The sequence below is a fragment of the Pongo abelii genome, chromosome 6, assembly GCF_028885655.2.
Source record: "Pongo abelii isolate AG06213 chromosome 6, NHGRI_mPonAbe1-v2.0_pri, whole genome shotgun sequence".
Lineage (NCBI taxonomy): Eukaryota > Metazoa > Chordata > Mammalia > Primates > Hominidae > Pongo > Pongo abelii.
This window is the reverse complement of record NC_071991.2, coordinates 84,401,197-84,428,175: the sequence shown is the minus strand read 5'-3', so window position 1 is coordinate 84,428,175 and position 26,979 is coordinate 84,401,197. Positions and strand designations below refer to the sequence as shown.

At 38.9% G+C, this 26,979-nt stretch overlaps 1 protein-coding gene across 7 annotated transcripts in view; it reads left to right on the top strand.

Annotated features, from left to right (window-relative positions):
- Positions 1-5,293: 5,293 nt before the first annotated feature.
- The window catches only part of AKAP9 (A-kinase anchoring protein 9), a 166,704-nt gene continuing 145,018 nt past the window's right edge, over positions 5,294-26,979 (top strand). For all 7 annotated transcript variants that reach the window (XM_054559493.2, XM_054559490.2, XM_054559492.2 and 4 more), the window contains exon 1: positions 5,294-5,759. In XM_054559493.2, the coding sequence (XP_054415468.1) occupies positions 5,712-5,759 (48 nt within the window). In that variant the 5' untranslated portion in view covers positions 5,294-5,711. The remainder of the gene's footprint in view (positions 5,760-26,979) is intronic.

The window sequence follows — 26,979 nt, the reverse complement described above, 5'->3', positions numbered from 1 at the left end:
ATTTTAAAAATGGTTTGTATAACAAGATACAGCATTCACTAGTGGGCGAGGTGCCTTAAAGAACTGGGTTAAATTTTAAAAGCACATGTACATTTTAGAGATTCAAGGACAATGGTATGATTGAATTACATATTGATAATTTACTCAAGTGAAAACTCCAGAAGACCACAGGCTAAAGAGAAGGCAAAACCAGCATTGTAAGGGAAAAATGTGATTTTCATTTAAATGAAAATGAGGTTAATAACTCAATCATGTTATATTGCTTTTAAAATATGTGTGACACAAATAGGAATTAAGCATATATGAAATACAAGATAAGTATGCTATGGAGAGACACATAATTCAAATATTTAATGACAATCATTTGATACTTAGTTATTTGAGAATTTGGCAGAGATTCAGAGAATAGCAACAAAAATGATCAAATATATTTTAAATAGACCTAGTAAGAAATGGCCAAAGAAATATTATTTAATCCACAAGAAAATAGGCTAAAGACAAACTGTAATGTCCCGACTCCTGACTTAGGAGGTATATTTTGTCCCAGACAAAATAGGAGAGTTTTTTTAATTATTATTATTCTTGACAGAATCTAAGGAATTGCTTTAATTGCTGCTGCAGCTTTTGTGAGGTCAAGGTTTAAGTGATATGTATTGGTGACTAAAATGAAATGACTGATAGGTTGTACCTGACTAATTTGTGAAAGATCAAATAACATGGAAATGGCAACACATCCTGGGAGTAGGGTGGTGGGGTGGTGGAGAAAGCTCAAAACATTTAACTGCAGTATTAGAACAATCTTGTTTGCTGATTCACATAGGTATCCTACATACACTAGTTTGCTATCTTACCAATGAAGAACTAGTACCATTCAAGTGGAAAATATAAAAAGTACCTTTAGAAATCTTGAATTTAGGCCTGGCACGGTGGTTTGCGCCTGTAATCTCAGCACTTTGGGAGGGCAAGAAGGGTGTATTGCTTGAGCTCAGGAGTTCAAGACCAGCCTGGGCAATGTAGGGAGACCCTATCTCTACAAAAAAATTTTAAAAATTAGCCAGGTGTGGTGGTATGCACCTATAGTACCAGCTACTCAGGAGCCTGAGGTGGGAGGATCAATTGAGCCTGGAGGGTCGAAGCTGCAGTGAGCTGTGATCGTGCTACTGCACTCCACCCTGGGCGACAGAGTGAGAACCTGTCTCAAAAAAAAAATAAAAAATCTTGTATTTAATCTCTCAGGGGAAATGAGTGTTGTGCGGTATTCTTACTACTGGAAGGCACATCAACACTAAAAGAAATGTAGCTTAATTAAATCATGAATTTTACAGATGTTATAAACAGAATCACTAGAATGTAACCCCAATAGAGGAGACCAATTAGATTTTATTTCCCTTTTCAATTCTGGTCCTTTGGACATGACTGCCAGAGGCTCTTTATTGAGAAGGATACTGAAGCAGTGCTTGCACTCATTTGGAAATAATTAATGATTGATTTACAGTGCCTTCTATGGAAGCCTCCAGTGACCTTCACCTTGCTATATCCAATGTTTATTTCTCAATTCTCATTTTACATGACCTATTAGCAGCAGCTGTCTTGGTTCATCACTCCCTCCTCCTTCACTTTCTTCGCTTGGCTACTGATTCCTTTCACATATATAGCCACTGTTCTCAGTCTCATTTGCAGATTCTGCTCACCTTGCCTCCCTCTTAGAGTTGAAGTATTCCAAAACTCAGTCATTGTAACACCTTTCCATCTAAACTTGCTCCTTAAAGCAGCATGGTCCAATAGAAAAATAATGTGAGCCACAAATGCAAGCCACATATGTAATTTGAAACTTTGTAGTAACTTCATTTAAAAAAAAAGAAACTGGTGAAATTAATATATATCTTATTTAACCCAATAGGTCCCAAATATAATCATTTTAATAATATAAAAATAGTGCAATATTTTATTTTAATATTAAGTCTTCCAAATCCAAAGTGTTACACTTACAGCACATCTCAATTCAGACTAGCTAATAGCTGTTGTATTGAATAGCATGGCCCTAGATTATCTCATCCAATTCCTTAACTTAAAATACCATCTACATCCTGAATACTGACTACTCTCACATTTTTATTTCTAGCTTGGACCTGTCTCCTGAATTCCAGACTAACTGATGTCTAAGGGTGACATCAGTTCTTGGATGCCTAATGTGTATGTCTAAATTACCATGTCCAAAACTGAGCACTTGGTCCCCAGATTTTCTCTTCTCCATTTTGGTTACTGGCAACTTCATCACTTCAGTTGCTCAAGCCAAAAATGTTGGAGTCAACCTTGACTTTTCTTTTTGTCTCAAACCTCATATCCAATCTACAACTCCTATGATACTATTGGTTCTATGTTCAAAAGATATCCAGAATCTGATTCCGCATCATTTCCTCCACTACAGTACTATGGCCCAAATTCCCATTATCTGGGATTACTGAAATAACATCCAAACTGATCCCCCTTTCTCCTCATAGCAGCCAAATGTCCGTGAACAGCATAAGCCAAATCATGTCATTCATTGCTCAAAATTCTCCAATGGCTCCTAGTCTTACCCAGAGTAAAAGCTGAAGTCCTTAGAATGACCTTTAGAACTCTACAGGATCTGAGGCCAGGCATGGTGGCTCACTTGTAACCCCAGCACTTTGGGAGGCTGAGGCGGGCGGATTGCTTGAGCTCAGGAGTTTCAGACCAGCCTGGGCAACATGGTGAAACCCTGTCTCTACAAAAAATACAAAAATAAGCAGGTCGTGGCGGAGTGCACCTGTGGCTCCAGCTACTCAGGAGGCTGAGGTGGGAGGATTGCTTGAGGCCAGGAGGTTGCAGTGAGCCAAGATCGGGCCACTGCATTCAGCCTGGGTGACAAAGTGAGGCTCTGTTTAAAAAAAAAAGAAAAGAACTCTACAGGATCTGGACCCCTGTTACTTTTCTGACTTCATCTCCTACTATTTCCCTTGCTTATTCCACTCTAGCCACCCTCACCTCCTACTCTTCCTTGAGAAGGTCCATCATGGTCTCGCTTGAGGGCCTTTCTTTGGATTTGCTGTACCCTCAACTATCTCCATAGCTCTCTACCCCCACCCACCACCCCCTTGTTTTTTGGGACAGTGTCACCTGTTGTCTAGGTCCTTACTCTAGAGTGCAGTGGCACAATCTGGGCTCACTGCTTTGGCCTCCCGGGCTCAAGTGATCCTCCCACCTCAGGCTCTGGAGTAGCTAGGACTACAGGCTCCTACCACCACACCCAGTATTTTTTTTTTTTTTTAATTGTAGAGACAGGGTTTCATCATGTTGCCCAGGCTGGTTTCGAACTCCTGAGCTTAAGCGATCTGCCCCCCTCAGCCTTCCAAAGCGCTGGGATTACAGGCGTGCACCACCCCGCCCAGCCTCCTCATCTCTTTCAAGTCTTTGCTGAAATATCTTCTGAAAGAATCACTTAAATAAGTGAATGACATGACATGAATTAATGATTGGTATGACGAGTTATGACAGAATAGGTGCCATAAGGAAGAGTCAGAACACTAGTGCCCAATGCTTGCCCTTCTAATAGAAGTTAACACAAATCTAACTTTCAACGTTGATTGAGCACCCATTATGTAAAATAGACATGTATATGATTGGCTGCTATCAGTGAAGGAAACATTGAAATAATCTTGTTGCTTTGGAAGGTATTCTTGAACATTCTCAGCACATACAAACAGCTGACTTATTTAGTCACTGAGAAAGCAGTATCCTTTAACAAACAGGAATAGCTTCAGATACCCTGGGGCTTCCCTCTCCTAGGCAATCAGCATCTACACACATAATCCCTCAATCCAAGCAGTATTTAAATCACTGCACTGTTAGAATACTTAGTTCTAGTCCTTACTCTTAATTTGATGGGTAACTAAGTAAATCACTTATTGCCTCAATTCTTTTATCCCTATGATAAAATGTCTAATTTTACCTGGTTCCTAATTCAGGTTGAGATAAGAGGACAATATGCACTTGGCTGTTAGAAGTTGGCAGAATGTATGCATTACGGAGCTTAAGAAAAAAATCTTTTTTAAAGCTAAGATTTCTAAATGAGGGCTATTTAAAACTCATCTTCAGTTTGTGGTAGACTTAAGGTCTTTAGTCTCTCCTTTTTTGTTTTTTAACCTCAATTTTTCACTTAACACCACTTCTACGCTTGAACTCATTTTACCCTATTTTTTGTTCACAACTGCTAGTTTTTCAGTCCAACCTAGCTCAAAGCAACGGAGAAACATGATAAACCTGAGTAATCAACCAGAGACATTAAAATGTGTAGTTCACATCCATTCACTCCAGGAATGGATGTGAGCATTGGAGGGTAGGGAGAAGAACACAAAGGATTGAGGGAGCACATGCAGGGGAAACAAGGAAAGGCAGTAATGCTAAATTTATAAACACTGCTCAATTCAATCCAAAAAGCGTTTATTGAGTGCACAGCTCTGTGCTGGTCATTTTAGTAAAGCCAAGATGAGCAAGACTCATGATGAGTCTCTGTCATCAAGGAGCTGGTAGCATGAGCTGAACTAAGACGCACATAAATTATTAAAATATGGTGCAGGTTACTTAAAGGAAGTCCAAGGAGAAAGCTGACATTATTCAGGACGTTTTAATATGTCAGAGCAGTCACATATATTAACAACCCTTCCAAAAATTCCAGGTAGGCTCAGGGAGGATAGGTAACTTGTCATTAAAGCTAGAAAGTTAATGTAGTCTGGCATTGTCCCTAACCGAGGTTCTAAAGCTCAGTCTCCTTTCAGAACACTACTGTTAAAGGGAAGCCCGAAGGAGTCGGGGGAGGGGACTAAGTTTTGACTGGATGTGTCTCGGTTGCCGTGGAGGGAACAAGAGGTCAGAAAAGCCATTTGGAGGCGGAGTGTGCGATGGGACTAGAAGGATGAACCGGAGATTGAGTGGGAACCAGTGGACAGAAGAGGGAGGGACTTTTCAGGCTAAGGAAGTAATAAGAGCAATTAGCTGCTCTCATAATTCCTTGAGTCAAGCAGTTAATGTAGGTAGAAAACCTGGCGTCCGCCCCCCCCCACTACCCCCCACCCCCGAAACTTTTCCGTTGGAGCTTTTAGGTGTTCGCCAATTTCACCATTAGGTGTGTTAGTTTTGTAACTTGAAGGAAAAAAAAAAAAAAAACCTCATATTTTAATAGCACTGGATTCCTCGGACGGAGGGTGGGGTCCGGCCAGGAGCCTCTGGCACACTCCGTCTCTCCTACCCCTCAGCTCGGCCGCCACCTGGGAGCCGTTGATGTGCGGGAAGGGCGCTCCCTACGGCGGGATCCTCGCCGGTCGGAGGCAGGTCCCAGGCCTGGCAAGGGTTGATCCCGGAGGGCTGGGCCGGGGCGGGACCCCAGGAGCACCTGCCCGCGAGGCGGCTGCGCGGACAGACGTTCCAGCCCCTCCCGCTTCGCCGTGTGTTTACGTGGAGACGAAGATGGCGGCGGCGGCAGCGGCGGCGGCGGTGACGGCGCTTCCCGTGAGGCTGAGGACGATCCGCCAGTGAGCGCGGAGACTGCTTCCACTTCGGGCGGGGGAGCGCCGGACCGGGTCGGCTCTCTGGGCCGTGGAGCTTGCCGTCCCACCTCCGTCCAAATCGACCTTTCCCTTCTATCCCCAAGCACCCCTCAACTCCTGTTTTCCCCTGCCTTCCTTGCAGAGGCCATGGAGGACGAGGAGAGACAGAAGAAGCTGGAGGCCGGCAAAGCCAAGGTAGGAGAGCCCGAGGCAACCGGGCCTGCTGTAGGAGGCGGTGGCTAGCACGGGGTGGGAGGGGGGCCTGGGAAGCGGAGTTCGCCGCAGCCCCAGTGCACTGCCCGAGAGGGAGGTGCTGTGGAGTCCCAGGGTCTGCATCTCTCCTCGCCCTCCTCCTTTCCCCTTTTTCCAATTGGGGGACAAAGCCTTGTGCTAGCTGATAATACTTCCGTGAGGATTGAGTATTGTGGCTCCTTTCTCGTGAATGTCCAAATAAAACTCCTCTTTTACTGTACTGCTGTAAACTGTGTTTAGTTGCTTCTAAACCTCCGACCTTTCATTTTTTTAAGGAGTTTTCTGGGTGGTGCAGGCATTGTGCTTTCCAGGGTGGGGATTTAGGGCTTTTCTTTATTGGGTTGGGGATTTGTGCGCTGATCATCGGCTTGTCTTCCTTAGGTGGCACGCTGGCACTCTTGGGTGTGTGTGATTGGCCTGTGACAGCTGTCTCAGCAGTGGCTTGTGTGTGCCACAAGTGCCAGCTGTGAACTTGGCTTTAGGGCCGTTTTTAGAAGCCTGTCTTTGTATGTTTGTACTTGAAGGTCTTTGTCATGGCATGCGCTTTTGTGTCGTATGGAATGTTAATGCAGTCTGTGAATGGAACTTCTGGGGACCGAAAGGTTCCATATGCCAACACCTATAGAATTCCTGCTTTAAATAATTTAGTTGTTATATATCTCTCTGGCGAATCCTGATTGTGCGTGTGTGTGTGTGTGTGTGTGTATGTGTGTGTACGGGTATGGAAAAGCCTGTAAAGCAAACAATACAATGCACAATTATACACAGGCATCGTTCATTGGGCTTCATGAGAAATTTAACATATACAGAATATAAGCTGCGTAGCATATTTCTTTTAAAAATTACATATTTGAGCATATATTTTGTCTGGGCTCAAAAGTCCCCTTCCTACCTTCAATGAAGTCTTCTTTTATGGATTATATTATTTTTAGAGATAATTGTTAGCAATCATACTTGGACAAAAATTGTATTACAGGTAACTGTTTTTCCTCTCTTCCTTTCTCTTCTCCGCACATAAACAAAGGAAAGCAGGTTAGTGATTTATTATCAATGAAGGGCCATACCGCAGAGATGCAGTGATAGAAGCTCAACACAAGTTTGTTAAATGAATATATATATAAAAACTAGCTTCATATTTCTTAAATATAGTTGGCTTTCCTATAAGCTCCCTCTATTTAAGATCAAGGTTTAAATGCTTGTATATAGCCAGGTAAATTTTTACTTTCGAATCTGTAAATGGTGGGAAAGGGGAATCAGGGTATCTTTAGAAGTCCAAAGCCTACACTTGTGCAATCTGAGGGGCTGAGCAAGCTCTATGCATCTAAGGAAGTAGTGGAGGTGAAGTGTGTGCCCCTCCAAAAGCATTGAAGATCTGATTAGATGTCTTATTTGTCTGTTACCTCACAATTTTTATTGCCTGCCCCCAGAAATATTTTCCTAAATATATGTGAAGCAGTCCTACAAAACATGGTTTACTTTGGACATACACATTTCATAATAGAGGATTTATTTAAATTGCTTGCAGTTGTAGTTGATTTGGCAAAATACAATTCTAGTTTCTTTGTGTGTTTCTTTGTCTTTCATAATTCTATGTATAGGGTGAAAACCTGTTTAAGGTGAATTTTTGTTGTAAAAGATTATCTTCTTTTAGAATTTAGCCCTTTTTCTAGTAAGATATAAATCTATGAGACTTGTAAGGCAAGGTATGTTTGCTGCAACATTAGCTATACAATATAAAAATGCTTACATTGGGAGCCTGGGGCGAGAGGATCGCTTGACACCAGGAGTTCAAGACCAACCTGGGCAACATAGTGAGACTCTACAAAAAATAAAAAATAAAAAAATAGGGCGTGGTGGTATGCGCCTGTATGTAGTCCTAGCTACTCGGGAGTCTGAGGTGGGAGGATCACTTGAGCCCAGGAGTCCGAGGCTGCAGTGAGCTATCATCATGCCACTGCACTCCAGCCTGGGCAACAGAATGAGATCCTGTTTCAAACAAACAAACAAAAAAGAAAACAACCCTGGAAATAACTTTTAAAGACAACATGAAGAGAATCATTTTCTAAGTTATCTAAATATGATGGAATATTTTAAAGCCATAAGATTATGAAGACTGATAGGAATATGAAAAATAGTGTGAAAAGGGCATTATCAAAAATAGTATATACATTATTTCATTTGTATAAACGTGTGCTTTCAGATTAGAACTGAAAAACTCTGGATTATAATGTCATTCAGCAAACCTATATTGAACCCCTATTTTATACCTAGAGGTGGTGACAGTGTCTGCTGTCAAGTTGCTCACTGTTTAGTTGGAGAGACAGACTCTGGGTGATAAGTACAAAGAGGGATGAGCTGCAGTAGGATTTGGGGGATATCTTTCCACATTTTGTTAAAGTGTTTTAAATGCTGCTGTCTCATTTTATAGAATTACTAAGAAAGATCTTACTATTGATATTAATGCACTGTAATATAATGCCTTTCGAATAGTAGTTATTCATACATATTTGCTTAATGAATGAACAGAATGATTAATGAATCATTAATAAGTGTTACTTTGCTAGCACGGTTGTAATTTAATAACAGTAATCTAGAATTCTCTTAACGTGAAATCCATATTGCTGGCATCAGAAACAACTTTAAATGATCATTTTCCAAAGTTTATCTGAGACTTCATTCTCCAAATGTCTCATTTGTTCACTGGATTTAAGTATTGTATTTGATAATCTAGTTTTGCAAACCACAACTTACAAATCTTTTTGGGAGTAATTTATTGGTAAACAGTTCCATTGAAAAATTCCCTTTCTGTATCTAGACCTTGTAAATGATCACTTTTTAAATAGTTTGTCATGTATGCAGTATAATGTATAGTATACTGTATAAAATGTTTTATACTACCCCAAATCTGTAATAATGGGTTAATAAATTATGGTATGTAAAAGAATTCTACAAAGACTTTTTGAGTGCGGAAAATGCCCACAAATAATGCCAGGTTAAAAAGAAAAAAGTTACCAGGAAAAGGTATAGGTACATATTTAAATATGAAGACACCTGAAAAAAAGCACCAAGATGTAAATCGTGGTTATCTCTGGGTGGTGGCTTATAGGCAATTTTAATTTTCTTTATACTTTTAGTATTTTCCAAATTCTTGATACAATATATCTCTTTTATGACCAGAAAAGAATGTTCAAATGCCTTTTTTTTTTTTTTTTTTTTTTGAGACAGCCTGTCTTCCAGGCTAGAGTGCAGTGGCAGGATCTTGGCTCACTGCAGCCTCCACCTCCCAGGTTCAAGCGATTCTCCTGCCTCAGCCTCCCAAGTAGCTGGGATTGCAGGTATGTACCACCACACCTGGCTAATTTTTGTATTTTTAGTAGAGATGGTGTTTCACCATGTTGGCCAGGCTGGTCTCAAACTCCTGCCCTCAAGTGATCTGCCTGCCTCGACCTCCCAAAGTGCTGGGATTACAGGCATGAGCCACTGCACTCAGCCTCAAATGCCATTTTTAAAAAAACATAAAGGCTTATCAAATACATTATATTAAACACATGTTATAGTGTGTATGACCATTATCCAGAACATGAAAGTGAGGCACAGAATAACTAGGTTTCCTATTTTAGCGTAGGCCTGGAATTGTAATTGTTATTTCAGTGCAGAGTGTGTTATATAGTTGGGATTATATTGTTAGACATTTCATAGATCTCCTTTCTGTTTTTGTTGTTCTTATTCTTTCCTTGCTGTTAGTTCTTATTGCTATGGGCATGCTCTTACTCCTCATCTGCCTCTTTTCCTAATTTGCTGTTTTAGGTTTGCTACAACTAAGGAACCCAGAACTGAGATTGATAGAATACTATGTAAAAAGAAAAAAAAAAAAAAAGAAAAGACCTTAGGCGGGGTGTGATGGCTCACACCTGTAATCCCAACACTTTGGGAGGCTGAGGTGGGAGGATCGCTTGAGCCCAGAGGTTCTAGATCAGCCTGGGCAATGTAGCGAAACCCCATCTCTAAAAAGAAAAAAGTATAAAAAACAAAACAGGTGGGGCGCAGTGGCTCACACCTGTAATCCGAGCACTTCAGGAGGCTGAGGTGGATGGATCATCTGAGGTCAGGAGTTTGAGACCAGCCTGGCCAACATGGCAAAACCCTGTCTCTACTAAAAAATACAAAAAAATTAGCCAGGCGTGGCGGCGGGTACTAATCCCAGCTACTGGGGAGGTGGAGGCAGGAGAATCACTTGAACCCAGGAGGTGGAGGTTGCAGTGAACCGAGGTTGTGCCACTGCACTCCAGCCTGGGTGACAGAGCAAGACTCTGTCTCAAGAAACAAAACAAAACAAAAACGGAGGCCAGTGGAGCCTGCCCAGTGGGCTTCAGGGCAATTTAGTTTTTCTGCTGCTTGTTGGTTGTTTTGGTTTACTGTTGGGTCCTCAGCTATTTCCTCAGTATTGATGTTGCAAGAAGCATGACCCTGGGAGATGTGAGACATTACTGCATTATGTATTAAGTAAATATTTTCAGAGCTGGGCTAACTCCCTCTACAGTGTTTTGATGGGGATGGCACTACATAGGTTGTCCTTGTGTTGAACCAAACTATTTTAACTCCACTTTAAATGACTTCATTTTTTTCCAAGTATAATTATTCATGTCACATAAAGGAAGTATTGTAATTTAAGTGAACAGAATTAAATAGAGGACAGTTGTATATTTAATATAAAATTATTACTCTTGTAAATTTGCATTAGGTATACTTTTTAAAGTTATTCAGTATTTTATATAATGGGCATTATTTGCTGAATGATTATAAAAAACTACTGCCTATTATATTCAGTAATTTGTAATTACTTGACTTTTGTTTAACAAGCATTTTCAATGTGAAGAGTAGTTCCAATAGTCTACAAAAAAAAGGATGGTGCTCCATGAAAGCTGTGTATTGATTATTGATAGCAGGACTTTTCAGTTACTGTTTCCACTGTGACAGACAAAGCTGGTTATGGTGTAAAACTGTTCTTTGCATGTTTCAGATACTTTGTTCCACAGCTAAGAAAGTGTTTTCCCTTCCTGTTTTAAGCATTCTAGTTTTTCATACTTAGATGTGGCAGAGCTTACTTAGCATTCAGAGTAGATGCGGCAGTTTGATACCTTCATCAACATTTATTGCAGCAATGGTGCACTGCCTGTGACTTAAAACTAATTCATGACCTTCAGGCTTTTTTTTTTTTTTTTTTTTTTTTTTGAGATGAGGTCTCACTCTGTTGTCCAGGCTGGAGTGGCAGCCTGCCTTGACCTCCTGAGCTCAAGTGATCCTCCTGCCTCAACCTCCTGAGCACCTGGGACTACAGATGTGCATCACCACACCTGGCTAATTGTTAAAATTTTTTGTAGAAATGGGATTTCACCATGTTGCCCAGGCTGGTCTTGAACTCCTGGGCTCAAGCAATCCTCCTGCCTTAACTTCCCAAAGTGCCAGGATTATAGGGGTGACCCACTGCACCCAGCTTAGGCTTTGTCGGAATGAAGCAAAACATGGTGTTTAGAGAGAGAATGTGGAGGAAGGAATGTGATGCCCTGTCAGTGAAACTGAAAGTTGAATGATAGCTCATGGAAAGAGGAAGTGAAAAAGATAGGATACATCCAAGTGATTGAAATATGACAGGAATGGAACAAAAATTTTTTCAAACAAAAACATCTCTTATTTTATAAATAAAAAGGTTCGTAGTAAAAGCTAAACTATGACTACAAAATATCTATTATAGGCTACTGAATATTGAAATGTAAGTGAATTTCTTGTAATATAGCTAGAAAAGGTTATGGTAAATTGTTAAACAATAAGGGACATTATTTATATTCATTTCTTAGTAAGATTCCACTAAAATTAAGATTAGTCACTTTATGTAATTGCTTAACATCCATTTAAAAACTTTAATTTGGAAAAGCTACGGAATTTTTCAAAACTTATTTATAAAAGTGGTTTGGTGCCTGGGGGGGGGGGGGGCGGGTGTGTGTGGGTGTGTGTGTGGGTGTGTGTGTGTGGGTGTGTGTGTGCGCGCGCGCGCGCTGGAGAGAGGGAGAAAGAATTTATAATACTGCTATCTGGCCTGGTAGAAATGGCACTAGGACTTTGGAGACATTTATTTGTTCATTTGTTCAGCCAACATTTTTAAACGCCTACGACTGCAGCTATGAACTTTTACTTAGCAAGCATTTTTTTTTTTTTCCCCGAGACAGAGTCTCGCTCTGTCACCCAGGCTGGAGTGCAGTGGCACTATCTCGGCTCACTGCAACCTCCGCCTCCTGGGTTCTAGCTATTCTCCTGCCTCAGCCTCCCGAGTAGCTGGGACTACAGGCGCCCGCCACCACACCTGGCTAGTTTTTGTATTTTTAGTAGAGACAGGGTTTCACCATATTGGCCAGGCTGGTCTCAAACTCCTGACCTTTTGATCCGTCCACCTTGGCCTCCCAAAGTGCTGGGATTACAGGCGTGAGCAACCGCGCCCAGCTGCAAGCATTTATTTAAATGGTCACAAATTCTGTGCCTTATTGTCTGTTGGAATAATCTTAGGATGTGTGTCTCAACAGGTGTTTTGAAGGATAAATGAAATAATGGTTGGGAGCTTTTTGAGTTCTCTAGGTGCTAGATATAAAGAAGCTATAATTATTTTTTTAATTGAGGTGAAACTCATAAGAAAAATTAACCATCTTAAAGTGAACAGTTCAGTGGCTTAACACAATGTTATGCAACTACCACTTCTATCTACTTCCCAAACATTTTTTCATCTCAAAATATAACCCTGTGCCCATTAAGCAGATATTCTTCATTGCTTCTTCCCTCTAGCCACTAACAATCACCAACGCACTCTCTGGATTTACCAGTTCTAGATATTTCATATAAATAGAATCATATAATATGTGACCCTTTGCGTCTGGCTTCTTTCACTTAGTATGTTTTCAAGGTTCATCCATTTTGCTGCATATATCAGTACTTCATTCCTTTTTATGGCTGAATAATATTCCTTTGTATGTATATACCATAATTTGTCCATTGATAGGCATTTGGGTTGTTTCTATCTTTTGGCTATTGCGAATAGTGCTGCTGTGAACATTTGTATGGATGTATTTGAGTACCTGTTTTCATTTCTCTTGGGTATATACCTAGTAGTAGAACTGAACAAGGTCATATGGTAGTTATATTTCAACTTTTTGAGGAACTGCCAAACTGTTTCCATAGTGGCTGTACCATTTTACCTTCCCATCAGCAATGTATAGGACATTCCAATTTTCCCATAACCTCATTAACAGTTGTGTTTTCTGGGTTTTTTTTGTTTGTTTTGTTTTTTTGTTTTTTTAATACTCATCCTTGTGGGTGTTAAGTGGTTTCTAATTGTGGTTTTGGTTTGTATTTTCCTAATGAATAATGATGTTGAGTATCATCTTTTAATGCACTTTTTGGCCACTTGTAGATTTTTTTCTTTTTGAGATGGAGTTTTGCTCTTGTCGCCCAGGCTTGAGTGCAATGGCGCAACCTCAGCACACTGCAACCTCCACCTCCTGGGTTCAAGTGATTCTCCTGCCTCAGCCTCCCCAGTAGCTGTGATTACAGGCACCCACCACCATGCCCGATTAATTTTTTTGTATTTTTAGCAGAGATGGGGTTTCACCATGTTGGCCAGGCTGGTCTTGAACTCCTGACCTCAGGTGATCTGCCCACCTCTGCCTCCCAAAGTGCTGGGATTACAGGCCTGAGCCACTGCGCCCAGCCCATTTGTAGATCTTCTTTAGAGAAATGTCTATTAATATCCCATGCCCATTTTTTAATAGGGTTGTTACCAACTTCTTTTATCTAATATTAATTTTATATATATATAATATATATATATCCTTTCTGTATATGTGGAGAGAGAGAGAGCATGTGCACTCAAGTGCCAGAGAGGAATGGGTAGAAACACATATCCCCAGTGGGATTATCTTCCATATATATATATTTTTAGGCTTTTTGGGCTTTGCCAAAATTTAAATTGTTGCTTCCTTTGAATAATAAGTTCTTGGTGAGTTGATAAGAGCATGATGCTGAAGTTTGATTTCTTTGTTGGCCAGTGAGTCATTCCATTCCATGACCAGCTATTTTACAAGTGCATGCAGTTGGTTAAAGGGGCAGCTGTTGGATTTTTGGTTTGATCATTGCCAGTCCATTTACACTGTGAGAAAAAAGTAACTTAGTGTTCAAAAGTGAAAAGACCTGTCATTTTAAACCTGGCAGATCTGTAGCTACTTCACCAGTATGAGATGTCTTTGTTGTCATATTGACACTCCTTTTACTTTTTGTCTTAGTCATCACCAAAATGTAACTTACAACACTTAGTGCCCTTCTAGGTACAGTGCATAAAGCTTTGGTTGATTTGTGCATGGGTTTAACAGTATTCAAAAGTGTTCAATATTCAGAGTATTCAAAAATTTAACATTATTTCAGGAGTAATTTTGCTTAGGTTCTTTGTTTAAATTTGTAGATTCTTTTGTAATATGTGAAATTCCTTTTTCCTCCTTGTTCATTAACAATGTAATGTTTGTTTTCAGTTACCATCAGAGTTAAGATTCTTATTGTGGTTTACTGTTCTCTGAGATTTTTGTCTGGTCTGAAAGTTTCTCTGTTAAAGTCTAAGGTTTTTTCCCCTTTTTAAGAAATAATTTATTAAGCCCCCAAGATTACTGTTTTGATGATTCAGAACTATAATCAACTTTACTATACAAAGTCCTAATCTGTAAAGATTGATTTCATAGGTTCTCTGATTTACAGATCTCTGAAAAACTAATAGGGTATAAAATCTAGGCTCTCTCTCCTATTAGTACTGAACACACTACAAAATTTCTTGTTGTTTACTAGGATTGCTCATTGTGGGCTCTGTGATTAGGCTGTATTTATTCCTCCAGGGTCTCACTTTTTTTTTGTTTGTTTTTGAGAGTCTTGCTCTGTCACCCAGGCTGGAGTGCAGTGGCACGATCTTGGCTCACTGCAAGCTCTGCCTCCCGGGTTCACGCCATTCTCCTGCCTCAGCCTCCCCAGCAGCTGGGACCACAGGTGCACGCTGCCACGCCCGGCTAATTTTTTTGGATTTTTAGTAGAGACGGGGTTTCACTGTGTTAGCCAGTATGGTCTCAATCTCCTGACCTCGTGATCCACCCGCCTCGGCCTCTCAAAGTGCTGGGATTACAGGCGTGAGCCACCGTGTCCGGGCTAGGGTCTCACTTTTATTCAAGTTAATATTGCCTTATTAGTTGTTTCCCCAGAGAAGATAGTGACAGGGATCAATTATAACTAAAATAGTAGTTATCCATATGTATCATGAGTCAAATTTTGTGTGTGAAGGAGACCTTGTGGGGATTGCAGTGGGCATGGGGCAGAGATCTCAGTTAATTCTTATGCCATTTATATCCTCTCCATTTCTTGAGAGCCAAATAAATTAGTAGATCTTCTTCTAAATGGCAAGGTATTAGAAAATATGTTAAAACTGCATTAGGAAATATCTACTAGGAGTTTATATATGAAATAATGAGTTTTGGCTGAAAGTTACAGAAACTCTCTTTTCTATTAATATACAACTTAAAAATATTGAAAATACTTTTGGTGTAAAATTTTTTATATTTGCCAAAATATTTAATTTTAATTTGTATAAATTCCTTTCACAATGAAAATTCATATCTGAGCATTTCTAATGACTCAACAAGAGAACTCTCACTTTTCACTTTAAACAACCATTAGTAATTTTTATAATAAAGTTCGAGAAAAAGAAAAGATAATTTGAGGTTTTTTTTTTTAGTTGAGAAGAATATGTAATTTTTTAATAAATTCAAAGGGTGAAATAAGGTAGGCAATTTTAATAGGCCTCAGGATTTTAATTGTATGGCAGGAGAGTCTGTCTACTTTTTCTCTAGGATTTGTACTTAAATTTTTTTAATGTTCTAAGCTTTGTCTTCTTTCTCTATCTCACTCTCTTTCTCTCTATTTTCTTTTATTTCTCTTTTTTTTCTTTTCTTTCATTTTTGAGATAGGATCTCACTCTGTTGCCCCGGCTGGAGTGTGGTGGCATGATCACGGCTCATTGCAACCTCGACCTCCTGAATTCAATTGATCCTCTCACTTCAGGCTCCTGAGTAGCTGGGGCTACGGGGGCTCGCCACCATGCCTGGCTAATTTTTAAATTTTTTGTAGAGACAGGGTTTTGCCGTGTTGCCTAGGCTGGTCTTGAACTCCTGGGCTCAAGCGGTTCTCCCACCTTGGCCTCCCAGTGTGCTGGGATTATAGGTGTGAGCCACCACACCCAGCCAATTTTCTCTTTTCTGTCTCATGTATCATCATATTTTCTAGGCTCAGTAGTTTAGTTCATACCTATTAATATATTCAGAAAGCATCTTGATTGAAAGATCCTTTGAATTATTCTGTGATTATTTTCCTTTATTCTATATACTCATAACCACATCCTGCTTTTTAAATTAAAAATTTGTCTCACACGCTTGCAGTGAGCCAAGATCATGCCACTGCACTCCAGCCTGAGCAACAGAGTGAGACTCCGTCTCAAAAAAAAATAAATAGATAAATAAAAAATAAAAAAATTTGTCTGCCACTTAACCTTTTTCTTTCTATTCTAATATTGCAGTCCAATAAAATCAGGCCCACATCCCCTCATCTATCTAGTTCCCTTGCCTCTATTCATCTTCTCTGGTTCATCCTATATATTGTCACTGGGTTCATCTTAAAACACTCTTCATTTTGTTAATCCTCTACTCCATTGTTTTCAGTCTTTCAGATCAAATCCTAGGTAACTTAATATTTACTCGAGCCTCTACTTTATGCAAGTCAGTGGGAATTCAGAGATAGTCACAAGCTTGCCTCTGATACTTTCACATTCGAGTAGAGTAGAAAGTCAATCACGGTATAGTAAGTTAAGTATTCAGAGTGAAGTACGGGGAGCAGTTTATTTACTCATTCAGTAAATATGATTGAGCACTTACTGCTTGGTAGGCACTTTGCTAAGACGATAGGGTATGAGAGACATGGACTCTGCCAAGCATAAGCATTATTTAGTTAGTAGGCAGACACATAAAGAGATAATTATAAATACACAATGGGTAATATAATTCTGGGTCCATGAAAAACACAGAAGAGGGATATCTGATTCTGTCTTGGCAGTTAGGGAAGGCTTTCTGGATGGATAAACACTGAATGAAGCCTTAAAGGATGGGGAGGAACTGCCCCGGTGAGAAGGGAGTGGAAGGTGAGTAGAAGCTTCCAGAAGAATGAGACAAAATGGAAAAAGCACAGAGATGTGGAATCGTTTGACTTGTTTTGGGGAAGGTATTGTATTACCTACCTTGTTTGGTATTATTGGAGTATAAAGCTATTAGCAAGATGTGGCAAGAAATGAGACTATAGGCTAGGGCTCCATCTTGAAAATCCTTGAATCTATGTTAAGGAGATTGAATTATATCCTGTAGGTTGTGGGGATCTATTAATGAGCAGTATTTTTGTGTTTTATTTATTTTTTAGAGGCAGAGTTTCACTCTTTCACCCAGGCTGGAGTGCAGTGATGTGATCATAGATCATTGCAGCCTTGAACTCCCAGGCTCAAGCAATCCTCCTGCCTCAGCCTCCTGACTGAGGACTACAGGCATGAGCCACCCCACCTGGCTTATTGATGAGTGTTGAAGCTGGGGAATAATATGGTTAGCTAGATTTGCATTTTAGATAGCTGTATTTGATTTATTTAGCTGTATTTAGATAGATGTATTTGACAGCTGTGTGGAGGATAGGTTGAGAAGGATAAAACCATTTACGAGGCTGTTGAAAGTACAAATGACAGACAGTGAGGCAGGAACAGAGGGGATACATCAGTAAATAAAAGGTAAAATCAGCAGAACTTGGTGACTGGCTGGATCTGAAAGGTAAAGGATAGTGAGCATGGAGAGAAGGTTTCTGTTACTACTAAGAAAAATGTGGTCAAGGTTTCAGTTGTTGACCTAGGCAAGATTGTGAAATCAGTTTTGTACATTTTTTTATTAGAAGTTTCTTATTATACATCGAAATGGAATTTTTCAAAGATTTTGAATTGATAATTGTAGTGGTTATGAGGTTGGACTGGACCAGACCGTCTGGGCTCAAATCCTGACTGCCATTTACTAGTTTTTTGGCATCAGAAATTTACTTAACCTCTCTGTTCCTCTGTTCCTCCTTAGGAAAATGAGAACAATAATAGTACCTGCCTTGGTACTTGGGGTTGTTGTGAGGATTCACTAATAAGTCTAAAACATTTAGAAAACTGTCAGTCTATAAGAAGTGTTCAAGAAGTGTCAGTCATTATCATCATTATTGTCATTCTGGAGCATAGAGGATTAAGCTATATAGCAGAAAATGGGATTGGAGAACTAGGGATCAGATAATGAGGAGCCACATATGACATTTAAAATGGTGTGGATGTTATCCTAACAGTAGTGGAAAACTGTTAAAGAATGTGTGTTTGTCATTGTTAACTTCTAATGTTATTTCTTTATCCCCCGCCCACACACACACACAAAAATCTCATCTTAAGATAGGCATGCTGCCACCAGGTGGCAGTTATATGTTGTTACTGTACACATGAAGTAGTAAAAACCATTATGTGTTTCTTTTTTAACATAAAATATTTACTTGATTAAAATAGCCAAGTGTAAGCAGTCTAATTCTAGTAGGGCTCTTTTGTTCCAAAACAAAACAAAACTAGTTAAGTGAAGAAGAGAAAAGAGAGAGTTACTGTAAAGATGTGGAGATTTTAGAGGAAGGTTAGTGTATAGCTGGGCCTCATGGAAACTGAAAAGCCATTGGAAACTGGTGCCATTCTCTCCATCATTTTTTTCTCTCACTTTCACAATATGTTATACTCCTCTGTTTGTAGATCAGCTTCCTTGCCTGCATATCAGTTTGCACATGACCAAAATTATGGGATGAATCTCCAAATCTGTTCTATCCAGTGGAATTGTTTCCTACTAAATATACCCTTATTTATTTATTTTGAGACAGGGTCTCACTCTGTCACTTAGGCTGGAGTGCAGTGGCATGATCATTACTCACTGCAGCCTCAACCTCCTTGGTTCAAGTAATCCTCCCACCTCAGCCTCCCAAGTAACTGGGACTACAGGTATAGACCACCATACCCAATTATTTTTTATAGAGGCAGGGTCTCACTATGTTGCGTAGGTTGGTCCTGGACTCAAGTGATCCTCCCAGCTCAGCCTCCTGAAGTGCTGGGGTTATGGGCGCAAGCCACTGTGCCCAGCCCCAGTAAATATACTTTAAAAAGAAAGAAGGGGCAAATAAAAATTATATAAATCATAGAAACACATCTACTCATAGAGTAATCATCTAGCCTAGAGGCTCCCAAATTTTGCTGCATATAGGAAACACCTGGGAAGCTTTACAAATTTTTTGATGCCTACATTACATCCCATACCAAAATCAGAAAATCTGGGGTGTCAGGTCTCACTATTTTTTGTAAAGATCCCCAGTGAGCAATAAACTTTAGGACCCACTAACATAGCCACTTTACTGGATTCTACAATGCTGTGATTATGTATCACGACCTCTTCTAAGCCACCTACTTTATTTGGTGTGGAACTAAAGGAATAGGGATGATTCAATGCCAGAAGGAAAATTGACTGTGTTGGATACAGAGAGAAGTGTTTTATAGTCTATAACATGTTTAGTAGGTTGATTATATAAACTGTACTTTATAGATGATTTTAGGAGTATCTGTAGATTGATATGATTATTGCATGACGCACTCATTTTAGAATCCTTTATATAAGATGAATCTCCTCGTGTTATCTTTCTGGACAGCTTCTTACCTCCTTGTTCCCTAATTCTAAGAGAAGAATCTAACTGATTGACCTTTCTTTCCTTATCAAACTTAGGGTGGGAGGAGAGGCAGGGGTGTCATGGATGGGAGAAGCTATGAGCACTGACCAGTTCCCTCAGAAGGAAGTTCTACATACTTTAAAAATAGTTAAATGTTTCTTCTAAAAAAGAATATATGTAAAATATATGTATAAAATAAAGACTGATGAAAAAAGAACACCTCTATACCTATCACCCTGCTGAAGCATACACATATGAATATATTTGAAACCTTTCCTCATCTAATCCCAACCCCTCACCACTTGAGGTACCTATAGTTCTAAATTTGTTTATTTCCTTGCTTTTCTATACCACATATATGTACACATACAACATACTAGTTTTCCTGTGCTTGAACTTAATGGTATCATATGAAGTCATTAGTGATTTGCCTTTTGTTCAGTATCATGTAAAGCATGTTCACGTCTGCATAGTATTCCATTATAGGAATTTACGTCAGTATCCATTGTGAGGTCAGTAAGTATTTGGGTTGTTTCCAGTTTTTGCTATTATAAATACTGCCACTAAGTGGCGCGATCTCGGCTCACTGCAACCTCTGCCTCCCGGGTTCAAGTGATTCTCCTGCCTCAGCTTCCCAAGTGGCTGGGATTGCAGGCACCTGCCACCATGCCTGGCTAATTTTTGTATTTTTGGTAGAAACGGGGTCTCGCCGTGTTGGCCAGGCTGGTCTTGAACTCCTGACCTCAGATGATCCACCCACCTCGGCCTCCCAAAGTGCTGGGATTGCAGGTGTGAGCCACTGCACCCAACCGCCTTGAATTTATTTCTAAGTTTTATTTTTTATTTTCAAAAAATTATTATATATTTCCTCATTTGCCATAAGAAAATTTTAGTAGTGTTTCCTCATCAATAAACACAAAAAAGAGTCTTCACTATGCTATTTTCACTATTAACTTTAATTCAGTAATAAGCAAATCTTTGTTAAAAGTAGAGATGGAGACCGGGCACGGTGGCTCACGCCTGTGGTCCCGGCACTTTGGGAGGCCGAGGCAGGCGTATCATGAGGTCAGGAGATCGAGACCATCCTGGCTAGCACGGTGAAACCCTGTCTCTACTAAAAATGCAAAAAGTTAGCTGGGTGTGATGGCGGGCTCTTGTGGTCCCCGCTGCTCGGGAGGCTGAGGCAGGAGAATGGCGTGGACCCGGGGAGCGGAGCTTGCAGTGGGCCGAGATTGCACCACTGCACTCCAGCCTGGGCAACAGAGTGAGACTCCGTCTCAAAAAAAAAAGTAGAGACGGGATTTCTAGCCTCCTAAATTAATTTAGCCTCCCAAATGCCAGACAAACAATCTAACATAAAATTTACCTTGAATAAGATATATGATATTGATTCTAAGCTGCTTTGTATTTTTTCTAACTTTGGCATCGGTATCTTGGTGCTTTCTATTAGACTGATAGAGTTTTAGAACCTAAGGAGTATGCATTGTACTTCAGCGCTAACTTTTTTCTTCATTACTTTCATATTTTTTTTGTAGAACATTAACCCAGATTGCTAATAGCTTCATGTTATGGCATTCTTCCACACAGTCCAGATTGATTTAAGGAAAAGCAGAAATGGAAGTCAAAGTGTGTTATAAATTGAGACTGAAAAACATGCTCTAAAAAAATAGATTTAATTTCTTACACTGTGAATAGCCATTGTATTGTTTTGTTTCTGATAAATCAGTTGTTTTGGGCTCCTATTTTTGAACTGTTAAAAAATTTTGATGCTTTTTGTGGGTAAAAGTAGTGCCTCTCTTTATACAACTGATGGGGTTTTGAAAAGTATGTAAGTTGCCGTTTTTGTTAAACTTATTTTAAATGCTTTAGTATTTAAAGAGTATATGTTTTTAATTAATCTGCGTATTTAAAAACTTTTTGTAACGCGAATAACTACTTCCTGATTTACATCTCAATTTATTCTCCTTTCATTTGCCCAATTAAAAAAATATGTAGTCTCTATTGTTGCTGTTTACTAATAGTTTCAGATCCCAATGTGTATTAGAATTATAGCTACAAAAAATTGCAAGTAAAATTTAGCAATTTCCTATTGAAACAGGATCTCATTATTATGTTTTTAAATATGTAGAATTAACACTTTAAATAAACAGGTGTGAAAATTGTAAAGGAATATATATGACAACTATTTTCTGTACATTAACGTCTAAACATTGTACTTGTTTTTCATAATAAAAAAAGACATTTTGGAACAAAATTTGCTGAGTTTAGCATAAAAGCATCTTTGAATTATTTCTGAGTTTCCTAAAATATGCAACATTTTAATCTTGGCATATCTAATCCTATGTGCTGTTCTATAAGAGGTACACTGGACTACTAACCACTATATGTATTTAGTAGAATAATGGTATCACAAAGGAACAAGAATTCCAAACTTATAGTTTGAAATGTATCATAAACAGCCCTTTCATATTTTAGGTTAGTAGCTTTGTATAGCTATTTAACACAGATGAGTACAGTTAGCTTTATATATATTATCCTCTGAGTCTTATCTATGACAATGTGTATTTAGATTAAATATGTTCCTCCTGTAACTAAAGTTGCATCTTTGCAAAGGATGAAAGTTCATTTCAGCAGACATAAATTCTTTAAAAAATTTGGGCTATAAACTAACACTTCAAATTTTGTAATAATCAGTATACTTTTAGCAAGAATGAAATTATTTCATGCTTAATTACCCTCCTTATTTTGTTTCCATAATAAAGCTGTTTTCAGAAAAAAAAAATACTGCCACTGTGCTGTTTTTTTCTGTTCTGATGTACAGCATGTGCCAAGGGTTTAGAGATAGGCAGAGATCATGATCCCAAGGTCCTTCAGTCCTTGGGGAATAGTGACTACATTCAGGAATGGAGTAAGAAGAGGGAGTGAAGTCAAAAGCAAACTGATATTCATGTGTTTATTACATGCCTGGTTTCATCACATAAATGATCTCTGATAGATGTCCATGGCAGCTGATGTTGGATACCTGATGTCCATCAACATGGACCACTATACTGACCAGATGCAGCAGTTCTTTTATTTTTTAGTAAATATTTCCTGCAAAAATATATCCATATAAAAGGGAATAATGTATAATGTAGGTTTATAAATGAGTTAACCTCAGATGGTAAACTGGCATGCATTTTATGCTGTTGAGAGAGTGTTTATTTGTTACAAATATACCTTGCTTTGGGCATTCTCCTTTACATAAACTGTGCAGTGTTATTTGTTGTTTATTTTTAATGGGATTAAACTTAATAATATACTTAGGGTAGATAACATTAGGGGTAAAGTGCTATTCTTCTCATTGTTCATTGTTAGCAGTAACTGAGATGACTGTAAAATGAAGCAGAGATAGGTGACATCTAAACAGCACTTTCTTTAGGGATAAGATTTCTAGTAGGTATGTAGTTGTATATATCCTTTAAAAATAGTGATATTAGCATATGGGCCCACGATAATTTTATTAGTGAATATTCTTTGGAGTTGTGTGAGGGAGGCAGGCAGTAAAGATCTTTCAAAGAGAAGAACAATTACCTGTTGTGTTATAACCTACAAGTAATGATTTTGAATAGTTTGTTGTTGTCTATTCTTTTTTTTCTATGCATAAGTAAAACGTTACTTAAATCTTACTCTATATATGCAGCTTTGTTCTTTTTTACCCAAGTTTATGTTGAGAGCATTTTTGCTCATTAAGATTTTTTGAAAACATCATTATTATTATTATTATTATTATTATGAATATTAGAGACAGGGTCTCACTCTGTCACCCAGGCTGGAATGCAGTGGCATGATCTTGGCTCACTCCATTCTCCACCTCTCAGGCTCAAGTGACCCTCCCACCTCAGCCTTCCAAGTAGCTAGGACCACAGGCCTGCGCCACCACGCCTGGCTAATTGTTGTATTTTTTGTAGAGATGAGGTTTCACTATGTTGCCCAGGTTGGTCTCGAATTCCTGGGCTTGAGCAATATGCCCGCCTCAGCCTCTCAAAGTGCTAGGATTACAGGCATGAGCCACCACGCTGACTTGAAAACATTATTTTTGACAGCTACATGTTATTAAATTGCATAGTTGTGCAATAGTGTAACCATGGACCTGATATATCACCTTGGTTTTTAAAATAATTTTAATTTTATTATTACTACTATTTTTGAGATAGGGTCTCACTCTGTTGCCCAGACTGGAGTAGAGTGCAGTGATGTGATCCTAGCTCAGGGCAGCCTCGCTCCTGGGCTCAAGCAGTCCTTCCACCTCAGCCTTTCAAGTAGCTGGGACCACAGGTGTGGGCCACCACTCCTGGCTAATTTTAAAAAAAAAATTTACTTTTTTGAGAGATGGATCTTGTTTCGTTGTTCTGGCTGGCCTCAAACTCCTGGCCTCAAGTGATCTTCCCACTTAGCTTCCCAAAGCACATACTCTTTTTGAAACATTATTTACAACAAATAAACATTTGTGTCTACTATGTGGCAGGCAGTGAAATTGTGTTAAAATATGCAACATTAAGATGGTTCCTTAAGCTGCAGAATTTGTTTTCTTTTTAGACCTGACGGTGGTCCAAAACCTTTATTTAAAAAAAAAATTATATTAAATGAGATTATAGGCTATAAGTAGGACTGGACTGGTCAATATGTAAAGTCCTGTGGTCTTTTTCATTCCTGATTCCCCCCTCAGGCCTGTTTGGCACTGTTATTTTCCAACAGTTTGTATCTTTGTGATATTTAATAATACTTTAGAGCATCCTTAAAATGTTTTGTCTTCTTTACTTTCAGTTGCCTTACTTCAACTTCATTTACAAATGGTCTTTGGGACAACTGTTATAATCTTTTTATTTCCCTAGTTAGGCTACTGGAGTTTTGTTGTAGTTGTTTGTATTAGCATTCTTGTTTATCATTCATTAAGGAATACTAAAAACGTTTAAAGGCAGCATTGACAAGTATATGTAATCATAATTAGAATTAATTGGTATTTCTTAACTTTTCTACAGCAAAAACAAAAAACAGCTCTATTTACCACTGTTTTTGAAAAACTGGAGAAACTAGGTGACACATTTAAGTAATATTTTGTACCATTCTCTCAAGTATATTTGTTTCATCTTGTTTGTTTTATTTTCTCTCCAGTCTTGTCAAAAAAGCACTTGTCTGTTTGGTGGTATCACTTGCTCATGTTCTTTAAGTTACTGTTCTAGGATTGGGGTGTAATGACAGATGAATGAAAAGCAGGATGAGAATGCATAGAAAGCAAATGGTATAATGGAAAGTTGGATTTTGAGTCAGATGTTGTTGTTCCATTTTATTTTGCTGCTTACTGCTTATGATCTTGGGCAGATAACCCATATTCATCTTTAAATCTTGGTTTCCACATTCTTTCAACATTTCCTGACTTCTCCCCACACGACCCCATTTAAATTAAATCTTTTCTGTGTGAGGCTCTCCTAGTACCTTTTTCTTCAAAGCACTTTTTATCATTTGAGATGATATATTTCTGTTTATCTATATTTAATTTGTTTTTCCCACCTGTATTACAATTCGTGAGAGTAGGGTTTATACCTCTTTTATTCCTCCCTACATGTCTTACTTTAGCACAAAGTTGCATGCATGATGGGTAGTCAATAAATATCTGTTGAATAAATAAACTACTTACTACCTGACATATGCCAAGTTATTTTCTTCACAGGTAAAACTCTACAACCACATCTCTTTTGGAAAGCCTTCTATGAAGAAATCAGGACAAGGGAGGTTCCCATACCACCTCCTTAAATATATATAGGACTCTTGAGTTTATGAAATTGTGTATTAACTTTTATCGCATTTATTTCTCACAACTTGATGAAATGAGAGACTGTTATTAAATAATAGTAGACTAAAGGGTCCTACTGTTAAGATCATATATTTTGACACATGTCTAGCACAGTGCCTGGCACATAATGAACAATGAACACTCAAGAAACTGAAGACATTCCAAATAGTTGATTTTTTTGAATTGACATTATAAAAACTTGGCTTTGTTTTTTTTTGAGATGGAGTCTCACTCTGTTGCCCAGGCTGGAGTGCAGTGGTGCCATCTCGGCTCACTGTGACCTCCGCCTCCTGGGTTCAAGTGATTTTACTGCCTCAGCCTCCCAAGTAGCTGGGATTACAAGTGCCTACCACCACACCCGGCTAATTTTTGTATTTTAATAGAGACGGGGTTTCACCACGTTGGTCAGGCTGGTCTCTATCTCCTGACCTCAGGCAATTCGCCTGCCTCAGCCTCCTGAACTGCAGGGATTACAGGTGTGAGTCACCGCGCCCGGCCAAAAGTTGGCATATTTTATACAGCATTTTGAAAATTCATTGTTTTATTCAGAATGATCATTTGTTAAGTTAAAAATATTGAGTTTGGCTGGGCGCGGTGGCTCATGCCTGTAATCCCAGCACTTTGGGAGGCCTAGGTGGGCGGATCATGAGGTCAGGAGATTGAGAGCATCCTAGCTAACATGGTGAAACCCTGTCTCCACTAAAAATACAAAAAATTAGCTGGGCGTGGTGGCGGGTGCCTGTAGTCCCAGCTACTCGGGAGGCTGAGGGAGGAGAATGGCGTGAACCCGGGAGGCAGAGCTTGCATTGAGCTGAGATCGCGCCACTGCACTCCAGCCTGGGCAACAGAGTGAGACTCCGTCTCAAAAAAAAAAAAAAAATCTTGAGTTTAAGGAATAAGTTATTATTTGTATTAAGTCATTTATTCATGTTCTGATCAGAGTAAGACATTTGCTTGAGATCTGAACCAGTTTTGAAAGGCAATTATATATGGACATAATATCTTTCCAGTAAATCTTGCAACTATTTCTGTGACTACATATGTTAACATTTTTATAATTGGCTTCCAAATAACAAACACAGATGGCTGTAGTCTGAATATTCACCATGTTTTAGAATAAATGTTTTCTCAGAAATTTAAAGTGCATCATTTCAGTATGATTACCTAATTGAGTAGAATTTTTTCCTTATCTGCTAGCTTGCCATTTTTCAGATTGAAAGTAAATAGCTTAAATATCTATTAATATAAGAAATTGGATATATATGATCTTGTTCCCTCTCCCGCATTTTTACCAAACAGAACTCTTGCTAAAAAGTTATTGTAGATATTATTTTTCTGAGAATTTAAATTTTGTTTTGCTTTTTGTCTTTTGGTGGAGGAGGGAGATTATAATTTTTTGTGTTTTAATTCATTTAATAAGTAACTAGAAATTTGTTAATTTTGAAACCATGAGTT